Genomic DNA, 22,071 nt, shown 5'->3' with positions numbered 1-22,071 from the left:
CTTTTTGAGTGAAATCTCCCTGATGCAGCCATCCTGGCAAATCATGGGCCATGTTGGAATTATAACAGGAAGGAGTTATAATTAAGTTACATGAGAGTCCCTGTTTTTTAGAGAGTAATTTGACAAGAAAATCCAATAAAACAAACGTGGAGGTTTTTCTGACTGGTTCTGCCTGACCACCAAAGCATACAGGTTGCAGCTTGTGCTCCTCCATTTCTGAATCTATTACAATATTGCCCTTTACAGACGGGATGCAATTTCTGGAGGGGGACATTTGTCTGTTTCAGTTCTGCATCCTACAATTGCAGGCATGTGTGGACTGCATCCAACAGGGGAGGGAACACAGACAAAATATATGCGCCACATCTTGCAAAGCTGGGAACATGCAGGTCCAAACATCCTGCAAAGCCAGGAGCATAGGTCTACTTGTACTGCATCTGATAAAAGAGGGGATACCCAGGCACAGACATGCACTACATCTGCCAGAAGAAACACAGGCAGATATATACTGCATATATAGGCTAAATCCTTCAGGAGAAAGGGAGTGGCCTGAGGGTAGGCATAATGGAGCAGGAATCAGGGGATCCGCGTTGAAATCCTGCTTCTCCCACCGACACTCTGTGACTCTGGGCCAGTCAATATCTCCAATTGACTCAGGTCCTCAGTTAGATTGCAAGCTCCTAGGGGACTTGTATCTGTATAACATTTGTTTCACAGCGCCCTGGTATAGAGCAGTGTTTCTCAAATCAGTCCTGGAGTGCCCCCAGCCAGTAAGGTTTACACAATAATCAACAATGCATATGCATGAGATAGATATGCATGCAAAGGAGGCAATGCGGACAAATCTATCTCATGTATATTCATTGTGGATATCCTGAAAAGACGACTGGTTCTGAGGTCCCCAGGGCAGGTTTGGGAGTAGTTCATGGACAACTTGAGAAACACTGGTGTAGAGCACTATGTGAACGCTGAAATAAATACATGAGGCACCTGGAACACACATGTACTGAATACTGCAAAGGATGAAACAGAGCTCTTTCTCTCTCCGTTCCCCCTCTTCCCATCTCCTGCCCTATCTGGAAGTCATAGCAAAGCTTTCCATCATTAATAATACAGACTCCCCGAGAACCTGAGCTGGGGCCAGCGTGGAAATGCATGGAAGGGGGCGGAGCTTCAAGGAGATCCAGTGACTCCCTGACAAAGGGACAGGCTGGGAGATGGTCCGTATCGGGGAGAATATTTAACTACCTATCCAGCAGGTGTGATGCTCTCGTTTCCTTCGTTTTGACAGTGTCTGTTACAGACACATACTAACACGCTCGTCAGTGATCTTCAGGATTTAGATATCACGTCACCAGAGATGTTTTTCCCCTCTCTCTTTTCCTGTTCTCCCTTGCTTCTGCTGCTTCTTCTCTCTTTCCCTGTTTCCCAGAGAGGTACGCTCGCACCGACCAGCCAGGCTAACCTAACCTACACACTTCACAAATCCTCACCGCAGCTCTCAGAGAAGAGAGCTTCGAGGTTACTAAATCAAAGCTCCAAAACGCTGCTCCCAGCCCCGCTGCAAGGATTTCAGATACCACTCAAGGTCAGAATCAGATCATGTGCCCCACTGATGTGAGCTGAGCGAGCTCCCCCTCTATACCGCAAAGTGTACATTTATGGTGCTTAAAAAAACAAACGATTCGTTTTATTACGTGAAACGCCTTCCGAACTCCCCAATTACCGCACAAGGTACCGGTGTAAAAAGCTGCTGCAAACAGCTGGGCAGCCTTTATCCCAAGTGGCAAGTTTGAAAGGGAAAGTATGTGTATGCACCTTCACCTTGAAAACCGGTACAAGGTCTGAGGGCTAAAAGTAGTGGCGGACTTTGTCCCAGTGCAGACCAGTGTGAAGGCTGCCCCGGTCTACCCTTTGTAAAAATCGGAGAGGGCTCACATGAAGTGCTTGCACGACTATGCTATCAAAGCTTTAAAAGGCCACGGATATGTTTCCTCTCCTTAAATAATAATGCTCTGAATAAGTCATCTTTTCTGTAACTTTCAAATGTCTCATTTTGGTGTGTTTACCGTGCATTACATAGATATTTCTTCCTCCTTACCAAGAGGGACAGACAAGACACACAACAAAGAACAAAGGTACTTTGCGTTAGGGCAGCAAAGGCGTGACTGAGAAGATTTAAAGTATGCGGTTGCAGGTGGGAATTACTCAATGTGATATCCAAGCTGAGAGGAGAAGGAAGAAATGGGGAGAGAGTCAGAACTGTCACAAGGGGCGATTTAGTAGGAAATGTTCTTGGTTGAACCAGCCAAAATTCTTCAGAGCCAGGGAGAAGTCAGTCCTTAGGGTTTCATTTGGTTTGTTTTTTTGTTGTTGCTTTTAAGCAGTTTTTGGCCAGGGCTGAAAGCATTATGGCAATGGTTCAATCTGTCCGTCTGTCCTCTGGCACGATATCTTCTGTAAATGGCAACCTCCCCTGTCGGATCTGATGAGGGGGAGGTGATTTTCGATAGGGTCAAAGTTGGGAGCACTAGAAAATCCCTGCATATAGCCACCGTTCACACTCAGTTTTTAATCTAACGTTTTGGGGGGGATTATTTTTCTCTGCTCATTTTTTTTCTTCCCCTCCCATCTTCCTTCCCCCCTTGTTCTGTAGCCTGGCAGCTTCTCTTACACTTGGGCCTGGACACTGAGAACAGCTCCTTCACCTGGCACTAGTCTGGGGTGGATCCTCCTCCCATGTCCATCCCCAATCCCAGGGGGTGATGACTTCAACCAGGTCTGGGCTTGGCAGCCAGCTGGACCCCATGGCAGGCACCACATTTTAGGCTCTCTGGTGACCAGGCACCCAGGTTTTAAAAAAACTTTTTATCTATGCAAAATTGAATTACAGATCAAGAAATCTTGATACATAGAAAATATATGAAGTACACTATTTGATATATAATAATTATACAAGAAAGAAAAACAAAAAAAAACACCTTCATAAACTTAAGTCCACAGAATGGGGAGATCCAATTCCAAGTAATACTGATTAATAAGGAAAAAAAATCAGCACCACAACAAAAGGGTCTAAACTAAACAGAGAAATATCACAGCCCTAACAGGAGACACATAATAATGGCTAAATTTAACAATCCTGAGAGGTTTCTATTTTGTCACTTAGGAACTGAGTTAACTGTGAGGGAGTAAACAAAATATACGATACATGCCTATATTTGATTTAACATTTACAGGGAAATTTTAATAAGAAAAAGGCGTCTATCTGTAGCACACTAGGCCTAAGCAATGAAAATGGTTTCCTCTTCTTCTGTGTCTGCTTGGACGCATCCGGGAAAAACCCTAACTTGAAGTTGCAGGAAGGGCTCAGACCAATGCTTGATAAAAAAAGCTTCAGCATCCAGTCTCTGTCCGGTTCTAACACAAAAAGGTACAACCATAGCTGCTGGCGAAACTTGAACCGAATCAGAAGTCTCTAAAAATTCAGAGACGTTCAAACTGGGCAGACCAGAGGGCTCCAGAGACTTCTCTCCCCTTCTTAAACGGGGGGCAAATAGTAAGCTCTAGATAATGGAGAGAGAGCTCACTCCGGGACTTTCGGGATCCCCCATTAGGTACCTTTTAAACATGTCTTTAGGTGGAATATAGGAAAATTCACAAAACGCAGATTCCTACCCCGAATAGCATTCTCCAAAATCTCTGCTGTGCTTGATAGCAATAGATTATCGTTTATAAGAGATTCTTGTAGAGATTTTACAGATCCCAAACTCACGATCTGTTGAGACATATTTTAGATGTTGTTTCAACCACTTGTAAACGAGTATCATTGTCCTTAGATCTTTGGACTAACAGATTTAGCTGATTTGTAAGAGAGCTACTAAGCCCTTCGACTGCTACCCAAAAAGAGCCTAAAGTTATCTGCTCAGGTCTTACCAAAGAAAACTGCTGATGTCTAGGCAAGGATAGGAAAACAGGAGTGGAAAATCCTCTTCCATGGATTGCTCTCCCAAAGCAACTCACCGAGAGAAACTTCTTCGGCGTCTGTGCTTCCTCCTCCTGTCAGAGAACTCCCTGCCTGGACACCTTGGCTGCCGGATCATCAGCCTGCGACCGATCCAGGCTCACATCTGGGCTTCTGAGCGTGGCAGAGTTAGCCGGAGCATTTCTTCCCATTGGGGACAAAGATGAATGAGCAGGGAGGGAGTGGAACTTGTCCTTCCCTCCACAGCTCCCAAGCCCAGCGACTCCACTCCCGACAGACCCCCACGAACGACGTGAACATCCATAGGGCCGGGCATAGGTGTCTTGGGGTAGACCCCAGGTTAAGTTTTCTCCCTACCTTGCCTCTTCCGATCGGTACGGGGCACTTCAGGTAAAACCGAAGAAAACAGTTTAGTGCGGAGTCTCACAGAGTCTATGCCAATGGTGCCAGTGCCATCTTGGATCCCCCCTCCGAAAGCCCCATGGGGGTTTTTAAGCCCTGCATGTGACAGTTTTTGTTTGCATCCTTATTGGTTTTTGTCTGTCCTAAAAATTTCATTTTATTTGAATTATATTCTGCAAAATGCAGTGATGTCCTTCTCAGAATGCACCTCTATATACGAATCTGTAGCAAAGTCATGGCACCAGATAGCTGCCTAAACTGAGTCCGTACAGAGTGGCTTTGAGTGGGGCTGGCACACAGGGTGAGAGTGTGTAAGAGGCACTGGTCCAGCCAGATCTGTGCTATTGAGGGAGAGAGACTGTGACTAGCTGTTAGCCTAGTGTGGGCACAAACAGTTGTGCATGCACAAGTCAGTGACTATGGACAGAGCATGAGAGAGTACCTGTCTGGATTGTGTATGTGCGTGGGCTGGACAGCTGGAAGAGAGAACATGAGGGGAAAGATGAGCAGAAGACAAATGCTTACCTGATCAGGCTTGTGGTGGCAGGGGAACATCTGCTCTGATTCTGACCATTTTGGGAAGGGACAGTAGGGGACTCCATGAGCAGGGTTCAGTGAGTAGATGAGCTGATGTGGGCAGATGCAGTTGTGTATGTGGGTTTGTATGGACAGAGGGAAGTTGAACAGGTGACAAGAAGCCAGAGTTACTGCCTGCTCCAGGCCCATGCTGGCATGGCTTGGAGTGTGTGGATAGGGGATGTGGTGGCTCGGGTTATGACCATTATAGAGAAGGGCGTGGATGGTGGAGGTTTGGCAAGCATGTTTCTGAGTGTGTGGGCAGGGGCTCAACAATTATAATCACCATTTCTAGCAGGAAACTCCCAGATGTGTTATATATCTCTTACATCAGGGAGCACTGATAAGTGTTATGTACAACTGTTTAACAGGTACTACTAATGTGTAGTATAAATATCTCAGAGCTCCCAGCTGTAAGAGACAATGTAACACACATCAGTGCTTTCTGCTGTACGAGGTAACAAAGCATAACCACAAATCGTGTAGGGATGAAGGCGCTTAATGGATTACAGAACAGCACATAATCATAATCTACATCACAAACAATAAAAAGACAAAATGTAATTATCCTAACAAAATGTGTACATATTTAGCAAGTTTGCCTACCGTGAACAGCATTCTCCATAGACAGCAGGGTGAATTTGCCATGATATATGGGTGACATCATCTGACTGTGCAGAACAGACCTTCTCTTTAAGCTCAAAGAGCTTTCTCTCTACTGAGCAGGTGCGGGAATTCCTGCTTAGGTATTGCCTCTTGAGCCCGCTCAGTCAATATTAGAGCTAAGACTAGTTAAGCAGTCAACTCTCTAGGAAGACAGGCAGATATTTAGCATCGCTAATTCATCCTGCTGTCTACGGAGAACACTGTTTACGATAAGCAAACTTACTTTCTCCATCAATATGCAGGGCTGAATTAGCCATGACATGGGAAGTCCCAAGCTGAGAGTTGCAGTGGAGCATTTACTGAATAAGCAACCCAGACCCCACCGTGGAGAGTGGACAACTAAGTGAACAGCTATGCAAAACTGCTTGTCTAAATTTACTGTCACTTTTTAATAAAATTTCCCATACAGTAACAGGACAAGAAAGTGTGCACGAATGACCAAGTTGCAACTCTGCAGAGATTTTCCATAGGTACTGCTCTCAGATGATCCACTGTGGCCATAGCTCTCACTTGATGAGCCTTAACAGAGCCTGTGATCTGAATGGCCACTAGAGCATAACAATGTGTCATACACATTAGACAATGTTTGTTTGGCAACTTCTATGCCCATATAGTTAGGACCGCTAAGAGACAAAAAGCTGTGAGGCCAGATGATGTGGCCAAGTTCTTTTCCTCTAGCAACCAATGCTCTAAGGACTCAAACCACATGCACATGAGACTTTCACTTTCATGTGCATGTGGTTTTGAAAATAATGTAGGTAAGATGATAACTTAATTAACTGGAGAAGCCGATACTACCTTTGGGAGAAACCTTGGGTGCATATGGAGCACTTTTCTATTGTGGAACTAAAGCCTGGAGTTCACAGACTCTTCTGGCTGATGTGATTACAACTAGGAATAAAAAAAATTCCATAAGAGAAATATGAAAGAAGCTCATTCCAACAGTTCAAACAGTGGCTTCATTAGTTGTGCCAGAACCACATTCAGGTTCCATGGAACAATAGCTGGAAGTTTAGTATGCCATAAGCCTTTCATGAACTTAGATACCAATGGATGAGTGGAGATTGGCCTACCCTCACTTTGAAAGCGGTAGGCCACTGTGGCACTGAGATTGAACCAAGGCAGACACAGAAAGCATGCAAAGGGATCCTCTGAAGTCAGTAGTCACCAAGATGAGAACAGTTTCCATTTAAATCTTCAATCTCTTCTAGTAGACTATTTCCTGGCAGATATCCTCAACCTCTTTAGGTAAGGAAAAAAAAAAAAAAAAAAAATCGGCAATTAGCTAGTGTTCAACATCCTTACTATCAGGTTAAAGGAAGGAAGGTTCAGATAATCCAGACATCTTTCCTCTTGAGTTAGTAAAGATGAGATCTGCCCCAATATGGATCAGATGGATGCTGGACAGCTGTACCAGAAACACAAACCAAACCTGTCTGGGCCATGCTGGAACAATAAAAATCCGCTGGGCCCAGTCCTTGACTACTTTTTGCTCCATCCTGGTGATCAATGGAATTGATGGAGTTTGCTGGGAAAAATGGAGCAAACTATTTCCACTTTTCTATTTCCCTCTGGCACAAAGAGGTCAATTGCTGGAAGTCCCCATGGACTGAACAGTCTATTGGCAGTGATTGCTGCAGTGAGCATTTGTGTGGACAAAATTCTCTGCTGAAGTGATCTGCTAACATGTTGGAAATCTCTGGAAGGTAGGCTGCTTGCAGAAAAGTGATATTTGCAGACTCATTCCCTTATTTTTATTGCCTCTTGACAGATGGTCCATGAGCCCATGCCACCTTGTTTGTTCACGTAGAACATGGCTACCTGATTTTGTCAGTTCGACTGAGAACACTCTTTTCCTGGAGGAGATCTGTGAAAGTTGTCACACAGTATCTGATGACTCGTAGTTCAAGGAGGTTGATTTGAAAAACTGACCCTTAATGACCAAGTCCTGGAAGGGGCCTGTGAGGGCTTCCCCATCTATTTGTAGAGACGTCTGTCATCAATGCTACTTGGTGAGGAGGCAAACGAAGTGGTGTCCTGTCTTGGAGGATGAAGAGTTTAGTCAATAAGAGGAAGGACAATGTCCATAAGGTTCAAAAGCAAAGTTTTATTACATATAGGGAAGAAAAAGTTGAGTCATCAGCATCAAGCCAAGTAATTGTATCAATAGATTCACGGTCCCCCTGACATGGGCAGTGTTTCAAAAAGACTGCGTCGGGAGGAAGCCTAAGAAAACAATAAAAAGTTAAAAGACAAAAAAAAAAAATTTTTTTAAAAGACAAGGCCATTTGCATCTGAGAATACAAAAAGAGATGAATATAAACAGGTACAGTGTAAGAAATTATACATAATAAAATACATCTAAGTATGTTATAGTGTGCTTGTTAATAAAAAAATATTTTTTATTTTAACATTTAAAAGGCACCCATAATATATAAAGGGCTATATAATATATAATCCATAATATATGATTGTGCAAGTGTATACTTCAACAACAGACTTACCCACAAGTACTTAGAAATTCATCTAAACAAAGAGTGATGCCGAATCAAAAGTACTGAACCTGAAATGCCATAGAGAGTATATCATAATATACTCTCTATGTATATATATACATAGAGAGTATATTATAGAGTATTATATTAGTATATTATAGAGAGTATATTATAGAGTATATTATTCTATATATATTATATACAATATATATATTATATTATAGATTATTATAGAGTATATATAGAGAGTATATTATATTATAGAGAGTATATTATAATATACACCTCGCATCAAGTAAGAGACCTGGGGGTCACCCAAACAGCGGATTCAGCCTCAACAAATTCATAAATAACACAACAAAAGAATGTTTCTTTAAACTACAAACTTTAAAGAAACTAAAGCCACTTCCGCATGGTCCTACAAGCCATCATACTCCCGAAACTGGACTACTGTAACTCTCTCCTTCTAGGCCTTCCAGCTTGCACCACCAAACCACTTCAGATGGTCCTGAATGCCTCGACAAGAATTCTCTCAAACGCCAAAAAAAGGGATCATATCACCCCAATCCTTCATCATCTCCACTGGCTTCCAATTAAATACAGGATTCAGTTCAAATCCATAATGATGATACACAAGGCCTTACATAACATCTCTCCTCTCAACTTAACTTTTCAACTTCAGCTACACACCTCCAAGAAACCGACTAGAAGTGCGTACCAGAACAGGCTAATCACCCAAACGGCGAACTCCTCCCTGAGGAAACGCGCACTATCCACAGCGGGCCCTTCACTCTGGAACTCGCTACCTCCAGACCTTCGCCTTGAACCTTGCCATACTACATTCAAAAAGAAACTTAAGACTTGGTTGTTCACACAAGCATTCCCTGAGACCTAAGAGCAGGAAGAATGACTATTTCAGCTTAGTCGCTCCTTCCCCAGCCCCAGGCATCCAAGTTCCCGAAGAGATCACTATTGAAATGTATATAATCATATAATCATGTTTTTCGGTTCACTGTAAGCTCCACTAAGTTTCCTCCTTGCGCCTTGCATGTTTCTTGTTAACTGTTCAGCAAATATCTACTAATTTGTTAATTGTTTAATCTGTTCAATGTAAACCGCTAATGAGGCGATAGTTCTGGTTCCTTGTAAACCGGGGTGATATGTATATTATGCAGGAACATCCGGTATATAAATCCTATAAATAAATAAATAAATAAATAATAATGAATCATTCAGGGGCAAAGAAATAAATCTGCTGAGAGATCAAAAAATAATATATAGAAAAGGTAAATAGGATTTGAGACAACTTATCCCAAGCGAATAAAGAGAAAAGGGATTTCTGAATAATGCTTTAGGGTAATCATTTGATTCTGGAGAGAAAGAAAGTCACAAGGGGTAAATTACAGAAGTATACCAATTACAGTGTGCTGATCAGCCAGCCTACAAATGACAATATAGAAAGATCTCAGGGGATACTGACTGCATCTATATAAAAAAATAAAAAAAAATCAGATGGGCAAAAAAGAATGTTGTGACCATGACTGCCATCGGCCCAGAGATGCCGGTCACATGAAAAATTCAAAAAGATAACAGCAAGTGTGAGTTAATATGTAAAGGTAACTTGAGGTGTCAAAGGAATGCTGAGGGAAGAAAAATGCACGAGACAAACCTAGGGGAATAAGAAAACACCACCACTGTATCCTGTTCATATTCATCTCTTTTTGTATTCTCAGATGCACATGGCCTTGTCTTTTGAAAAATATGTTTTTTTGTCTTTAACCTTTTATTGTTTTCTTAGGCTTCCTCCTGACGCAGTCTTTTCGAAACATGGCTTGTGTCAGGGGACCGTGAATCTATTTATACAATTATTTGGCTTGATGCTGACGACTGAACTCTTTTGCTTTTGAACCTTACGGACATTGTTGGCCCTTGATGTCCCTCCTCCTCTTACTCAGCATCCATCTTTGATGGTTGGCCTATTATTATTGTCTGCTCATTGAATGACTAGTTGTAGCCATCAGTGAAGCTCCTATTTCATTTCCTGTGAGACATCCACCAAAATCATCAATGGCTAAGTTAGTCGGGTCCATTGGAAGCAAGGGTCCCAGTGTAGGAGTAGCATGAACTACTGCCACCATGTGTCCCAGGACAACTAGAATGTCTCTGACTTATCTGCACTGTGTTCAGCAACTGATATACAAGGATTCTGAGCACGTTTGCCCAGTCTAATGGGAGGAAGGCTTTTTTTTTTTTTTCAGATAATCTATCCATGCTCCTATGAATTTTATTCTCTTGCTGGGAACTAGAATCAATTTTCCAAAGTTTACTAGGAAGCCTAATAACTGTAGGAGTTGAATTGACTATTGCAAGGATGTGAGAATACATTCCCGAGAATTCACCATTACTAGCCAGTCATCTAGATCAGGGACGGGCAAAAGCAGGCCTATCATTTACTTTAATCCGGCCCACCAAACATTTTAAAATTATTATTAAATGCGGCCCATGATGTAGCAACGACATCAGCAAAGGCTTATGCAGGCCCCTTTGAATGATGTGCTGAATTGCGCAACATTGGCACCCGAAGGAGGGGGAAGAGATAACCAAGCAGCCAATCACTTTTCTCTCCACTAGGATGGGCGGGGCAGGTGAACGCTTGTGATGCATGCCATCCTGAATAAAGATGGGATTAGCTTTCTGTAAGCCTCACAGCAAGCCAAATGCATCTTTATTCCGGATGCCGTGTGGTGCAGACCCTACCTGTCTTTCCCCCTCGTAAGTGTTACAGCAAATGTAAGAGCCAATTGCAACACTGATTCGGGGCTCTCCTCACTGGCAGGATTTCCAATCCCTGTCAGTGAGGAGAGACCCGATGCGTCGGTGCAACGGGGTTTCCACACACTCACCCCCCGCGCCAAAGAATGTTGGGAATTATTATTAGAAAAGAAATGATGAATAAAACGGAAAATGTCATAATGCCTCTGTATCGCTCCATGGTGAGACCGCACCTTGAATACTGTGTACAATTCTGGTCGCCGCATCTCAAAAAAAGATATAATTGCGATGGAGAAGGTACAGAGAAGGGCTACCAAAATGATAAGGGGAATGGAACAACTCCCCTATGAGGAAAGACTAAAGAGGTTAGGACTTTTCAGCTTGGAGAAGAGACGACTGAGGGGGGATATGATAGAGGTGTTTAAAATCATGAGAGGTCTAGAACGGGTAGATGTGAATCGGTTATTTACTCTTTCGGATAGTAAAAAGACTAGGGGGCACTCCATGAAGTTAGCATGAGGCACATTTAAAACTAATCGGAGAAAGTTCTTTTTTACTCAACGCACAATTAAACTCTGGAATTTGTTGCCAGAGAATGTGGTTCGTGCAGTTAGTATAGCTGTGTTTAAAAAAGGATTGGATAAGTTCTTGGAGGAGAAGTCCATTACCTGCTATTAAGTTCACTTAGAGAATAGCCACTGCCATTAGCAATGGTTACATGGAATAGACTTAGTTTTTGGGTACTTGCCAGGTTCTTATGGCCTGGATTGGCCACTGTTGGAAACAGGATGCTGGGCTTGATGGACCCTTGGTCTGACCCAGTATGGCATTTTCTTATGTTCTTAATGAGGAAAGGCTCCGTTGTGGTGAGTAATAGGGGAGTAAGGGAAGGGACAGAGAAAGAAGGAAAGGAAAGTGGTGAGGATAGTGAGTGAGTGAAATGGAATGACATGAATGAGTGGAAGGAGAGGGTGAGTGACAGAGGGAGGTGGCGAGTATGTCAAGGAAGGAAATGAGTGAGTGGGTGGGTATGAGAGAGGGGCTAGTGACTGAGTGGGAAGGGGTGAGAATAAGAAACAGAAGAGAGTGAGTAGGAGTGAGGGGGTAACTGACTGAGAGGGAAGGGGACTGAGTAGGAGGGGGAGTGACAACAGAAGTAAGAGTAAATGACTGAGATGGGAGGGGAGGGAAATGAAGGGAGTGAGTAACTGAGGGATGAGTGGAAATGAGATGTCAGTGACTGAGGGAAGGGTAATGAAGCAAGGGAAAAGGGTGAATGGGGTGAGTGACAGAAGATAAGGACATTGAGTGGGAGGGTGAATGACAGAAAGGAGTGAATGGGAGTAAGAGTGAGTTACTGAGAGGGAAGGGGAGGAATGGAAGGGGGAAAGTAAGGGAGTGACTGAGGGGTGAGTGGGAATGAGAGGTGAGTGACAGAGGAAAGGGTAATGAAGCAGAGAAAAGGGTGAGTTATGGAAGCTAAGGGGATTGAGCGGAAGGGTGAGTGACAGAGGGAAGGAAAGAGGGTGAGGGTTGAGTGACAGAGGGAAGGAGGGTGAATGACTGAAGGTGAGTGAGAGGGGAAAAGGGAGGGAGAAAGTAGGAGGGGAGTGAGAAGGATGCATGAGTGTGTGTGTAATGAGAGAGAAAGGAGGAAGATTGTGTGCACCCTCCTCTCCTTCCCCCTCTTAATCCAAGTCTACAATCTCAGGGTGACTGGAAATTAAATTTTCAGGTATGGAGAAGAGGGAGAATTTTATTTTATCCTTATTAGTTTTAATTATTGGGTGTTTGATATATCTGCTGTTTTGAAATATTTGATTTTCAGGAAATGTTTAAAGGGTATTTTGTTATCTTTATCTTCTTATTAGGAGTTCTATTTGTCATCTGTTTTGAAATGTGCTTTTTATTTGTATGGTTTCCTCACGCTTATGACCGATATATATTTCTTCACTTTGTTTATGAGGAATAGTGATATTTCTGTTCTTGATTTATTACACTGCATACGAGTCTGGCTTTCAGTGGTTTCCAGTCCAGTTTTTTGTCCGTGCCCTCCTATTTATACTTTATGGCCTGCATTTGTGACTGAGGTGAGGTGGTCTGCTAGCTTGGAAAATACCTCATACTTGTTGGGTTGAAGGTTTTTCTGATTTTGTTACTAGCTGGGATCCAAGATTGAGGGGACTCCTTGGGTGCTAAAAATGATGGCACTTAAGCCTGCTGGATACTGAAATGCCTGCTGTGTCAAGGACCTGCCCTGCCCTGCCCCACTCCGACCTCCAGCCCTCATTGCACTTGATAACTTGTAATGTGGCCACCACACAAAACATTTTGCCCACCACTGATCTAGATAAGGGAATACCTGGATGTTTTAGCGATGAAGGTGTGCTGCCACTCCAGCCAGGCACTTGGTGAAGACCTTTGATGCTGATAATAGTTCAAAGGGGAGTACTTGGTAATGGTAACGAGAGAAATCCACCACAAAAAGTACATAAAATCAGTGGAAGGGATGGATAGGGATATGATATCAGCATCCTTCAAATCCAGGGAACACATCCACGACTTCTTCTGGATGAAAGGGACAATTGTGTGAAGGGAGTTCATTTGAATTTCTCCTGAAGCAGATTCTTATTCTGACTTCTTAAATCCAGGATGGGTCTCAATTCCCCAGTTTTCTTGGGGATAAGGAAGTAGCAGGAGTAGAACCCCTATCCATGTTGATGGGGTGGAACAGGTTCTATTGCTCATTGACTGAGAAGTGACTCTACCTCCAGGCTAAGCAAGATGGATCTGAACTGAAGGCTGAGCAATGAGGATACGTAGAAATTTGGGAGAAACATAAGCTATTTCCAGAATCCATAATTTTGAGAACCCAACAATTCAGGTACGACTTGATCCTCCCCCTACTGAGAAGGATGATTGTTGGTTATGGGGCATGGTCAAAAACTTGGCCCAGGCTTAGGCTGGGCCTGTTGTGCTGCTTTACGTTCTTGCTGTGGACTCTGAAGCAAAGGCAGGTCCAGTACCTTCGAAATTGCCAGAAGGGGTGTCCCTGGAAGTACAGCCTTTTAAAAAGCATAGGATGGCTGGTGTGAAGTAGACTATTGCTCTTATTAAAGTCTCCACTAATGACCAGTGTCCCAGAAATATTTCAGGCTCCTTTTCTACTTTACCAGAAATACTAGGCTCTTACGCCCAGAATCTGCTAAAAGAACCAGTTTTCCGGCTCACTTGAAGTTGTGTGGACATTTAAAAAAAAAAAAAAATGTTCCTTAGATTTATGTTTAATACTGCCATATCTAAAACATAGCACAAAAGATTATTACATAAAATGGGCTCATCAATTTAGCCATGGTTAAACATAATCAAGAGAAATAGATTATTGCTAAATCAATAGAAATCCGATTCATTCCCTGATCTATCAGTTTACTATTTTTCCTTTCTACATATGTTCTTGGTCTGCAGCACCTTGGTCATATATGCTGAAATGGACCCCTATCAATGGGGATCTATGCATTCATAGGACAATTTTCAAAACCTGTCCTCCTTTTCCTAGCTAAATGCAGGCTTCCACAATGTGTATATTTGTAGTCCTGTTAAAAAAAGGTTCCTTGTCAGGGGACGATGAGGTTTAGGGGAGGAAAGCAACATATGCATATTTCATTTTCTTTTGATTTACATCCCATAATCAAATATTTTTTGTTTTTTCATGCTGTAAAAGTGTTTAAAACTCTGTATGTGATTATTTTATATATTACAATGTTCATATCTTATTACACATTCCATCCCTAATATGATCATGATCTCCCTCTGATCACACTCCGTCCTATGAGCTTTACCTAGCTGTGGTTAGTCATATGGTATATGTCAGTAAGAAGTAGATATTCAAAACCTAGCTGGCTAGGGAAGTTAACAGGATAAACTTATCCAGTTAACTTAGCCAAGATATTCAGTGATGCAGTCTTGCTGCTGAATATACCAAGATAAGTTTATCCACCTAACTTTAGGCCTGCCCAATAGCAGGTCTAACTTAACACGTTAAGTCAAAATATTGCTACTCATCCGGCTAAGCCAGATAAATAACTCCTCCAAGTTACACCCCTGTCCTGCCCACCACTTAAGTGGCAGCTGCTGAACATACCTGGATATTCAAATGGCACCAACTGGGCCAGAAAAATCAGTACCTCAGGCTGATTACATTGCATAGCTGGATGCATGTATTCACACTGTGTCAGAAGATATGTTCTACCTGTTCTCAAGGACAGGATACAGGTCTGATGTACTGAAGTGCACATCCATTTTGTGTTGGGAAAAATGTTTCATACATTAGTTATCTCCAAAGATGTTGCACTATATGTCTGGATTTAGTAGTGTTACATTATGTAATTAGCTTTCTGTTCTTAGATATTTATAGTTTGTAAATTTAGATGATTACTTTCCAGCTAATTTGAAGTAAATGAGAATTTAAAAAAAAATCAGTAATTATCGGTATTTTCATGGCTCAACTACTATTGCTGTGTACCTTTCCAGTTGAATTTAAATACACCTGTTTTATTTCGTTTTGCATCGGGGAGTTTTTTGGTTTTTTTATCAGTTTATTGTTTGAAAACCTACCATCAGAAGCCCTGATTACACATTTCTCTCTCCCCGGAGCAGCTCTAGAAAGATTATGTCAATGCCTAACACACTGTAGCTCTGGAGAAGTGGTCACACTGCATCACTCTTACACGATAATCCTGAGGAAGTGGCACGCGGGGTTACTATTACGCTGTCTCCATGTCAGTTTGCTCTCCGCTCGGGGGATGCCGGCATACCATAGCTTTGCATTGTCTACACAAGTTATCACACTTGATCACTCGCTGGCACTTATTACATCGTCCCCTCTTTCTCCCGTCCCCGTTACCTGCTCTGGGCCTCCGCTGGCCGCGGCTCTCCCCGGCTCCGGCCCCCGCACCTCCGCCGCTGACCCCGGGCGAGGACTCGCTGCCCCTCATCCTCCTCCTCGGCCGCTGCCGCTACAGCCGCCGCTACCGATCGCTTCCGGCTTCCTCCTCCCTCCTCCGGCAACCCGCCCCCACCTGTCTATGACATCACCGTGCACAACCAATGGCGGCCCCTGACCAGTTCGGGCGCTCCAACGCCTCGCCCTCTCACGTCACCAAACCCGAGTCCTACTCCCTTAAAGGAGCCGCAGACAGTATGCTGCTGAAATCACGTGACATGAGCAGAACGGGTCTGTGGAATCGTTCACTTCCTCCACATCCCGCCTGGGTCAGGTTCTCCGGTTGCTAGCCCGCTCCAATTGGTTTTAGTCTGCAAATCGGGCTTTGTGGAGGCTGTCTTAAAGAGCTGGGAGCAAGTTTCAGCAGGTAACGGAGGCAAAAGCAGGACTGGCTGACCCTGGGCTTGTTGGTGGCAGTACTAGTTCAGGCCTAATCCTGGCATCAGCAGCAATAGTTCTCTCTTTGAGGTCTTGGAGACTGGCGGCTGCGCCTGCGAGGTCGCCACAGGATTGTCAGTCGCCCGTTGGGACCAAGTGTACCTGAAGGGGGGTCAGCACAGAACACTTCAACATGTGGAGCTGTGTGAGATGTCGCTGTGGGGGACCCCGAGGAAGAAGTCAGTGTCGGGTACGCATTCAATGCTGTGCCCTGTATCTGAGGGGGGTTTTTAAATATTTATTATTTTTTTGCTCAGGCTGAGAAAAAGGAGAGGGGGGAGAGAGTGCTGAAGTTGGGCTGAGAAAGAGGGAGAGCATGCTGAGGGGCCGAGGAGAAGAGGGTTGGTGGGGGCAGGGAAAGAGGGAACCGAATAAGGGTGAGGACGCAGCGCGGACTGAGGCAGAAGCGACATAGGCCTGTGCCTTGGATGCTAAATTCTGAAGGCGCCCAAAAGCTGGGACACCTGCTGCAGCAGTTCGATTTCCTGGGGCAAAATCTCCCACCCCTAGTCTTCTGCCTATGGGTACCATAATCTTAAATCTGGCCCTTTGAGGGAAGAATGGGGTTGAGCGTGGTGGGGATAAGATGGGGGTAATTTAGAGGTAAATATTCAGCAACCTGGCAAGCAATGTATCCAGCTAAAGTTAGCTAGACAAATTGTGACTGATATTCAGTGGTGCTGCTAATTAGGAGCGTCACTGAATGTAGCCAAAGTCCTAGTTTGCTGGATAAACTTAACTAGCTAACTTTGGAACTGCCCTCCTTCACAGCCAGACTTAGCAGGACAAGTTATCCAGCTCAAAATGCCTTCAATTTATCCATCTGAACAATTAGCTGGATAAATCGGAGGTACCCAGAGCAGCTGGAAACTTAAAACCCATGCTGGCTAATGCAATATTGGCACCGGGAAAACGGGCTCTCATGATTGAGCACTTGGGTCTCCTATTTTGTGCCGATCGACCTCTCCAGGGTGCCTGATTTTAATATTTAAATTGGCTGCAGTGATAAAAAGCGGGCACCAGGGGAAACTGTGTGCCCCTAGTGCCGCTTCAGCAGCGGGTGCCCAGGAGAGGTGTCTGTCAGCAGGTTAGGAAAATAGACTCTCAATTTTATGAGCAACCATATTCCTAACCTGACTGCTGTCGCACTTTAAAAAAAAATGGTTTTTTTTTTAACGTTCTCCTAAGTTCAGAAAAGCAGTGTGTTATGGGGAGAATAGCTAATAGCCTCGTGAACACGAATTTACATGTGATGAGTGCTATTAGCTTTGCAGGGGGTTGGATGCACGTTTTGGATGCACTAATCCACTTATAGCATAAGAGGTTGTGGATGAGCATCCAAACAATGCATCCAATCACGGGTTAAACAATGCGCTCAGCTGAGCACACTGTATTGCATTGGTCTGACAGTTTGTCTGGCTAAATATTGAAGGAAGGCCAAATGATTGCCGATTATGGTTAAAAAGTGAGGTGAAAAAGGCTATTTTAGCCAAAAGAACTTCCTTCAAAAATTGGAAGAAGGATCCATCTGATTGAAAATAGGAAAAAGGATAAGCATTGGCTAGTTAAATGTAAAATACTGATAAGACAGGCTAAAAAGGATTTTGAAAAGAAGTTGGCCATGGAGGCAAAAACTCATAACTCTTAAATATATCTGAAGCAAGAAGACTGTGAGGGAGTCTGTTGGACCATTAGATGATAGAGGGGTTAAAGGGGCACTTAGGATAAGGCCCTTGTGGAAAGACTAAACAAAATCTTTGCTTTTGTGTTTACTGAGGAGGATGTTGGGGGAGATACCCATTCATATAAACTGACCCAAATCATGATGAACCTAGAAGATGCAGTAGGACAGATTGACATACCTGAAGAGTAGCAAATCACCTGGATTACCATAGCTGGTATACATCCCAGGGTTCTGAGAGAGCTCAAAAATGAAATTTCAGACCTATTAGAAGTAATTTGTAACCTATTATTAAAATCATCCATTGTACCTGAAGACTGGAAGGTGGATAATGTAACCTCGCTATTTAAAAAGGGATCCAGAAGTGATCTGGGAAACTATAGACCAGTGAACTTGACTTTAGTACCAGGAAAAATCTTGGAAACTATTATAAAGAATAAAATTACAGAACATATAGATAGACCTGATTTAATGGGACACAGCCAGCATGGATTTATACAAGGGAAATCTTGCCTCACAAATCTGCTACATTTGTTTGAAGGGATGAATAAACGTGGATAAAAGTGAACTGGTAGATGTAGTGTATTTGGATTTTCAGAAGGCGTTTGACAAAGGCCCTCAGAAGAGGCTTCTAAGAAAACTAAAAAGTCATGAGATAGGAGGTGATGTCCTTTTGTGGACTACAAACTGGTTAAAAGACAGGAAACAGAGTAGGATTAAATGGTCAGTTTTCACAGGTAACAGTGGAGTGCCTCAGGGATTTGTACTTGGACTGTTGCTTTTTAATATATTTATAAATGATCTAGAAAGAGGTACGATGAGCAAGGTGATCAGATTTGCAGATGACTCACAATTATTCAGAGTAGTTAAATCGCAAGTGGATTGTGATAAATTGTGGCAGGACCTTGCGAGGCTGGAAGATTGGGCGTCCATATGGCAGATGAAATATAATGTGGACAAGTGCACGGTGATGTGTATATAGGGGAAAATAACCCTTGCTGTGGTTACACAATGTTAAGTTCTATCTTAGGAGTTACCACCAGGAAAAAGATCTGAGCATCATGGTTGATAATTCATTGAAATAGTAGGCTCGGTGTGCTGTGGTGGTCAAAAAAGCAAATAGAACATTAGGAATTATTAGGAAGGGAATGGCAAATAAAACGGAGGATGTCATAATGCTGCTGTATTGCTCAGTGGTTAGACCGCACCTTGAATACTGTGTGCAATTCTGGTTGCCACATCTCAAAAAAGATATAGTTGCACTGGAGAAAGTACAGAGAAGGGTGACCAAAATGATAAAGGGGATGGAATGGCTCCCCTTCGAGGATAGGCTAAAAAGGTTAAGACTGTTCAGCTTGGAGAAGATGAGGGGGGATATGATTAGAGGTCTAGAAAATTAAGAAAGAACTTGAATGGGTAAATATGAAATGGTTATTTATTCTTTTGGATAATTCAAGGCCTAGGGGCACTTCATGAAGTTAGCAAATAGCACATTTAATACAAATCAGAGAAAATTCTTTTTCACTTGCCACATAATTAAGGTTTAGAATTAGGTGCCAGAGGATGTGGTTAAGGCAACAAGTGTAGCGGGCTTAAAGGTTTGAATAAGTTCCTGGAGGAAAAGTCCATAGACTGTTGTTAATTAATATAGAATAGCCACTGCTTGTTGCCAGCATTAGTAGCATGGGATCTATTTAATGTTTGGGTACTTGCCAGGTACTTATGACTTGGATTGGCCACTGTTGGAGACAGGATACTGGGCTTGACGGACCCCTGGTCTGATCCAATATGGCATATCTTATGTTCTTATTTTTTCTGAATAGAAGCTAATGAGAATAAGAGTGAGGGGGAGTCAGTAGTGAGGACCCCCTTTTATCCTTAAAAGGATCCACTTCTAGCCTTTTGAAAATGTGAGCTCTTTGGTACCATGTATTCTGGCTCCTTGGCTGTCTTGATGTGTGAAAAGGTTGGCCATACCTGTGCTACAACATATCTTTTGTTGGTCCAATTAACAAGTTTCATAATCTGTGAAGATTTTACTTCAGATGTGCCTAGATATGTGGCCTAACTGCACCCCTTTCTTTGCAAACAGAGTATTTTAGTGCACTATTAATGGGTTCTTGTCTTAGGGTTGCTAATTTTTCAAAAGTTCAGTCTGGACTTAGGTGCTTAAGAGTGAAAGTGTACTGCCAACAAGCTTGTGTGATAGGTTGAGTCAGTCCTCCTGATTTTATCCTGGTATTGGGACTTGCTTCACATTCTTACTTCAGGCTTAAAGATTATATATATTTACAGTATTACCTTTTCATGAGTAAGATTGTTCCTCTTTGGGTGCTGTTTTGATATGGAAGGTTTACTATATTGTAGTTATAATTGTTTACTCGTGGCTTTCTGAGGGTCAAGCCCACAACCAACATGCATTAAAATAGGCCTAATATCATATGGGTTCCAAGTGTCTTTCATAGGATTTTCTGAGTGGCACTACAGCAGTACATGTAATATAATTGTGATGACAATCATCTTTGGGCTGCCTCAGGATTGAGCAGATCCAGGAAGACAACAATGTTAATGGGGAAGCTGGGAGTCTTCCACCTGTGCCAACCACCTTCCCCCTTGGGTTGAGCCCTAAGGTGATAGTGGCTAGTGAGGCAAGAGTAATGGGGAAGCCCCAGATTCAAGCACATACATACCTAGAAACCTGGAGAACACCAAGAAATCATGAAACGAGTGGTCAAGCAAGAACCTAAGGCGATTTAAGTCTTCTGGATTCAGTTAATAAGATCGGCTCCTGAGTATGAGGACCAGGAAATAGAGCCAAAGTCTGGCAACTGAGTCATAAAAAGCCTGAGTATGAATTTGCGTCTAGGCAGGAAATAAAATGGCTGCTGCCGGGAAAATGGCCACGGTGCTGGGAGGATGGAATAGATAATCCACATAGCTCGCAGCACCACTTGCAGGCCAGAGGTAAAATTCAGCAATAGATCCTCACAATAATATTGTAATTCATATTTTACCCTTAGAATGTCTCTTTTTTTCATGTAAAATCAGTTTAAAATGCATAATTGTGTGTGGGGAGAGCTGAAGGGGGTCCAAGGCTGCAGTATGCCTAAGGTGCCTAATAACCTTGTACTGGTCCTGCTACTGTTTTTCCAATAGGAGGTGCATAGGTGTTCTAGGGCCACTAGTCTAACATTTTACAGCATTGCTTTTTCATAGATAGTTGTTGCTGTTTGCTGGCAGTTAGTGCTGTTTTGGTATGGCATGTTTGCTATATAGATTGTTATCCGTTTTGCAGGGTTTTCAGTATTTTGTTCAGGCTTGCAGGACAGCAGCACATATATAATATGCATGTCATAGTATGATTTTACCTCAGAAGACTGACTATGTACTTTGAATGTCTATATTGGTGTGCTGTTTTTAAAATATCCTGTTCGGTTTTTTGTTTTTTTTTCCTAGAAAAGAAATCTGTTGGATATAAAATTGTAATTGTTCAGTTGAAGTGGCATCATGGTAGGTTCAAAGACTTGTCTGGGACATAATGCCATATACAGAAGACTGAAAATGAATCTTCTTGCTTCTCCATTTTTTTTTTTTCCTTGTGAAGTCTTTCACCACAACATCAAGATGAAGGTAGTTCAAAGGATCTATCTGAGATGCCCATTTTGCCTACAGTTGCTCAAGCTGAAGTACAGTTTGAAGAACATAGGAATGTGGAAGATGAACCAAATGGAGTCCAGCAGGATCAAGACTTGAGAGTATGTGAAGAAAGTATCGCTGATTTGAATTATGGTAGGCCTGCTACTTGGGACTGTTTGCCAACCAGATGTGATGATCACGTACAACAAATCTTGATGGAACATGGACCAGAACAAGTTCAGCAGTTCACTTTCCTCTGAAAATGATGATCAGATAAAATTCTCAACAAAGAGACATGCCAGTGGCGAAGAAATAACCATCTGTGGTTTCAGTATTTTGCTTTTATTGCAAACTGTTTACCAGTAGCACATTCACTTATCCATCACCATAAAACCAATGACCCTGGCAAAAGATTCCAACA

At 42.8% G+C, this 22,071-nt stretch overlaps 1 protein-coding gene across 2 annotated transcripts in view; it reads right to left on the bottom strand.

Annotated features, from left to right (window-relative positions):
• The window catches only part of LIPE (lipase E, hormone sensitive type), a 62,833-nt gene extending 46,874 nt beyond the window's left edge, over positions 1-15,959 (bottom strand). For both annotated transcript variants that reach the window (XM_029576784.1, XM_029576785.1), the window contains exon 1: positions 15,797-15,959. In XM_029576784.1, coding sequence (XP_029432644.1) covers positions 15,797-15,887 — 91 coding nt within the window. In that variant the 5' untranslated portion in view covers positions 15,888-15,959. The remainder of the gene's footprint in view (positions 1-15,796) is intronic.
• Positions 15,960-22,071: the final 6,112 nt, after the last annotated feature.

Source organism: Rhinatrema bivittatum, chromosome 14 (genome assembly GCF_901001135.1).
Source record: "Rhinatrema bivittatum chromosome 14, aRhiBiv1.1, whole genome shotgun sequence".
Lineage (NCBI taxonomy): Eukaryota > Metazoa > Chordata > Amphibia > Gymnophiona > Rhinatrematidae > Rhinatrema > Rhinatrema bivittatum.
This window is presented reverse-complemented; position numbering and strand designations above follow the sequence as displayed.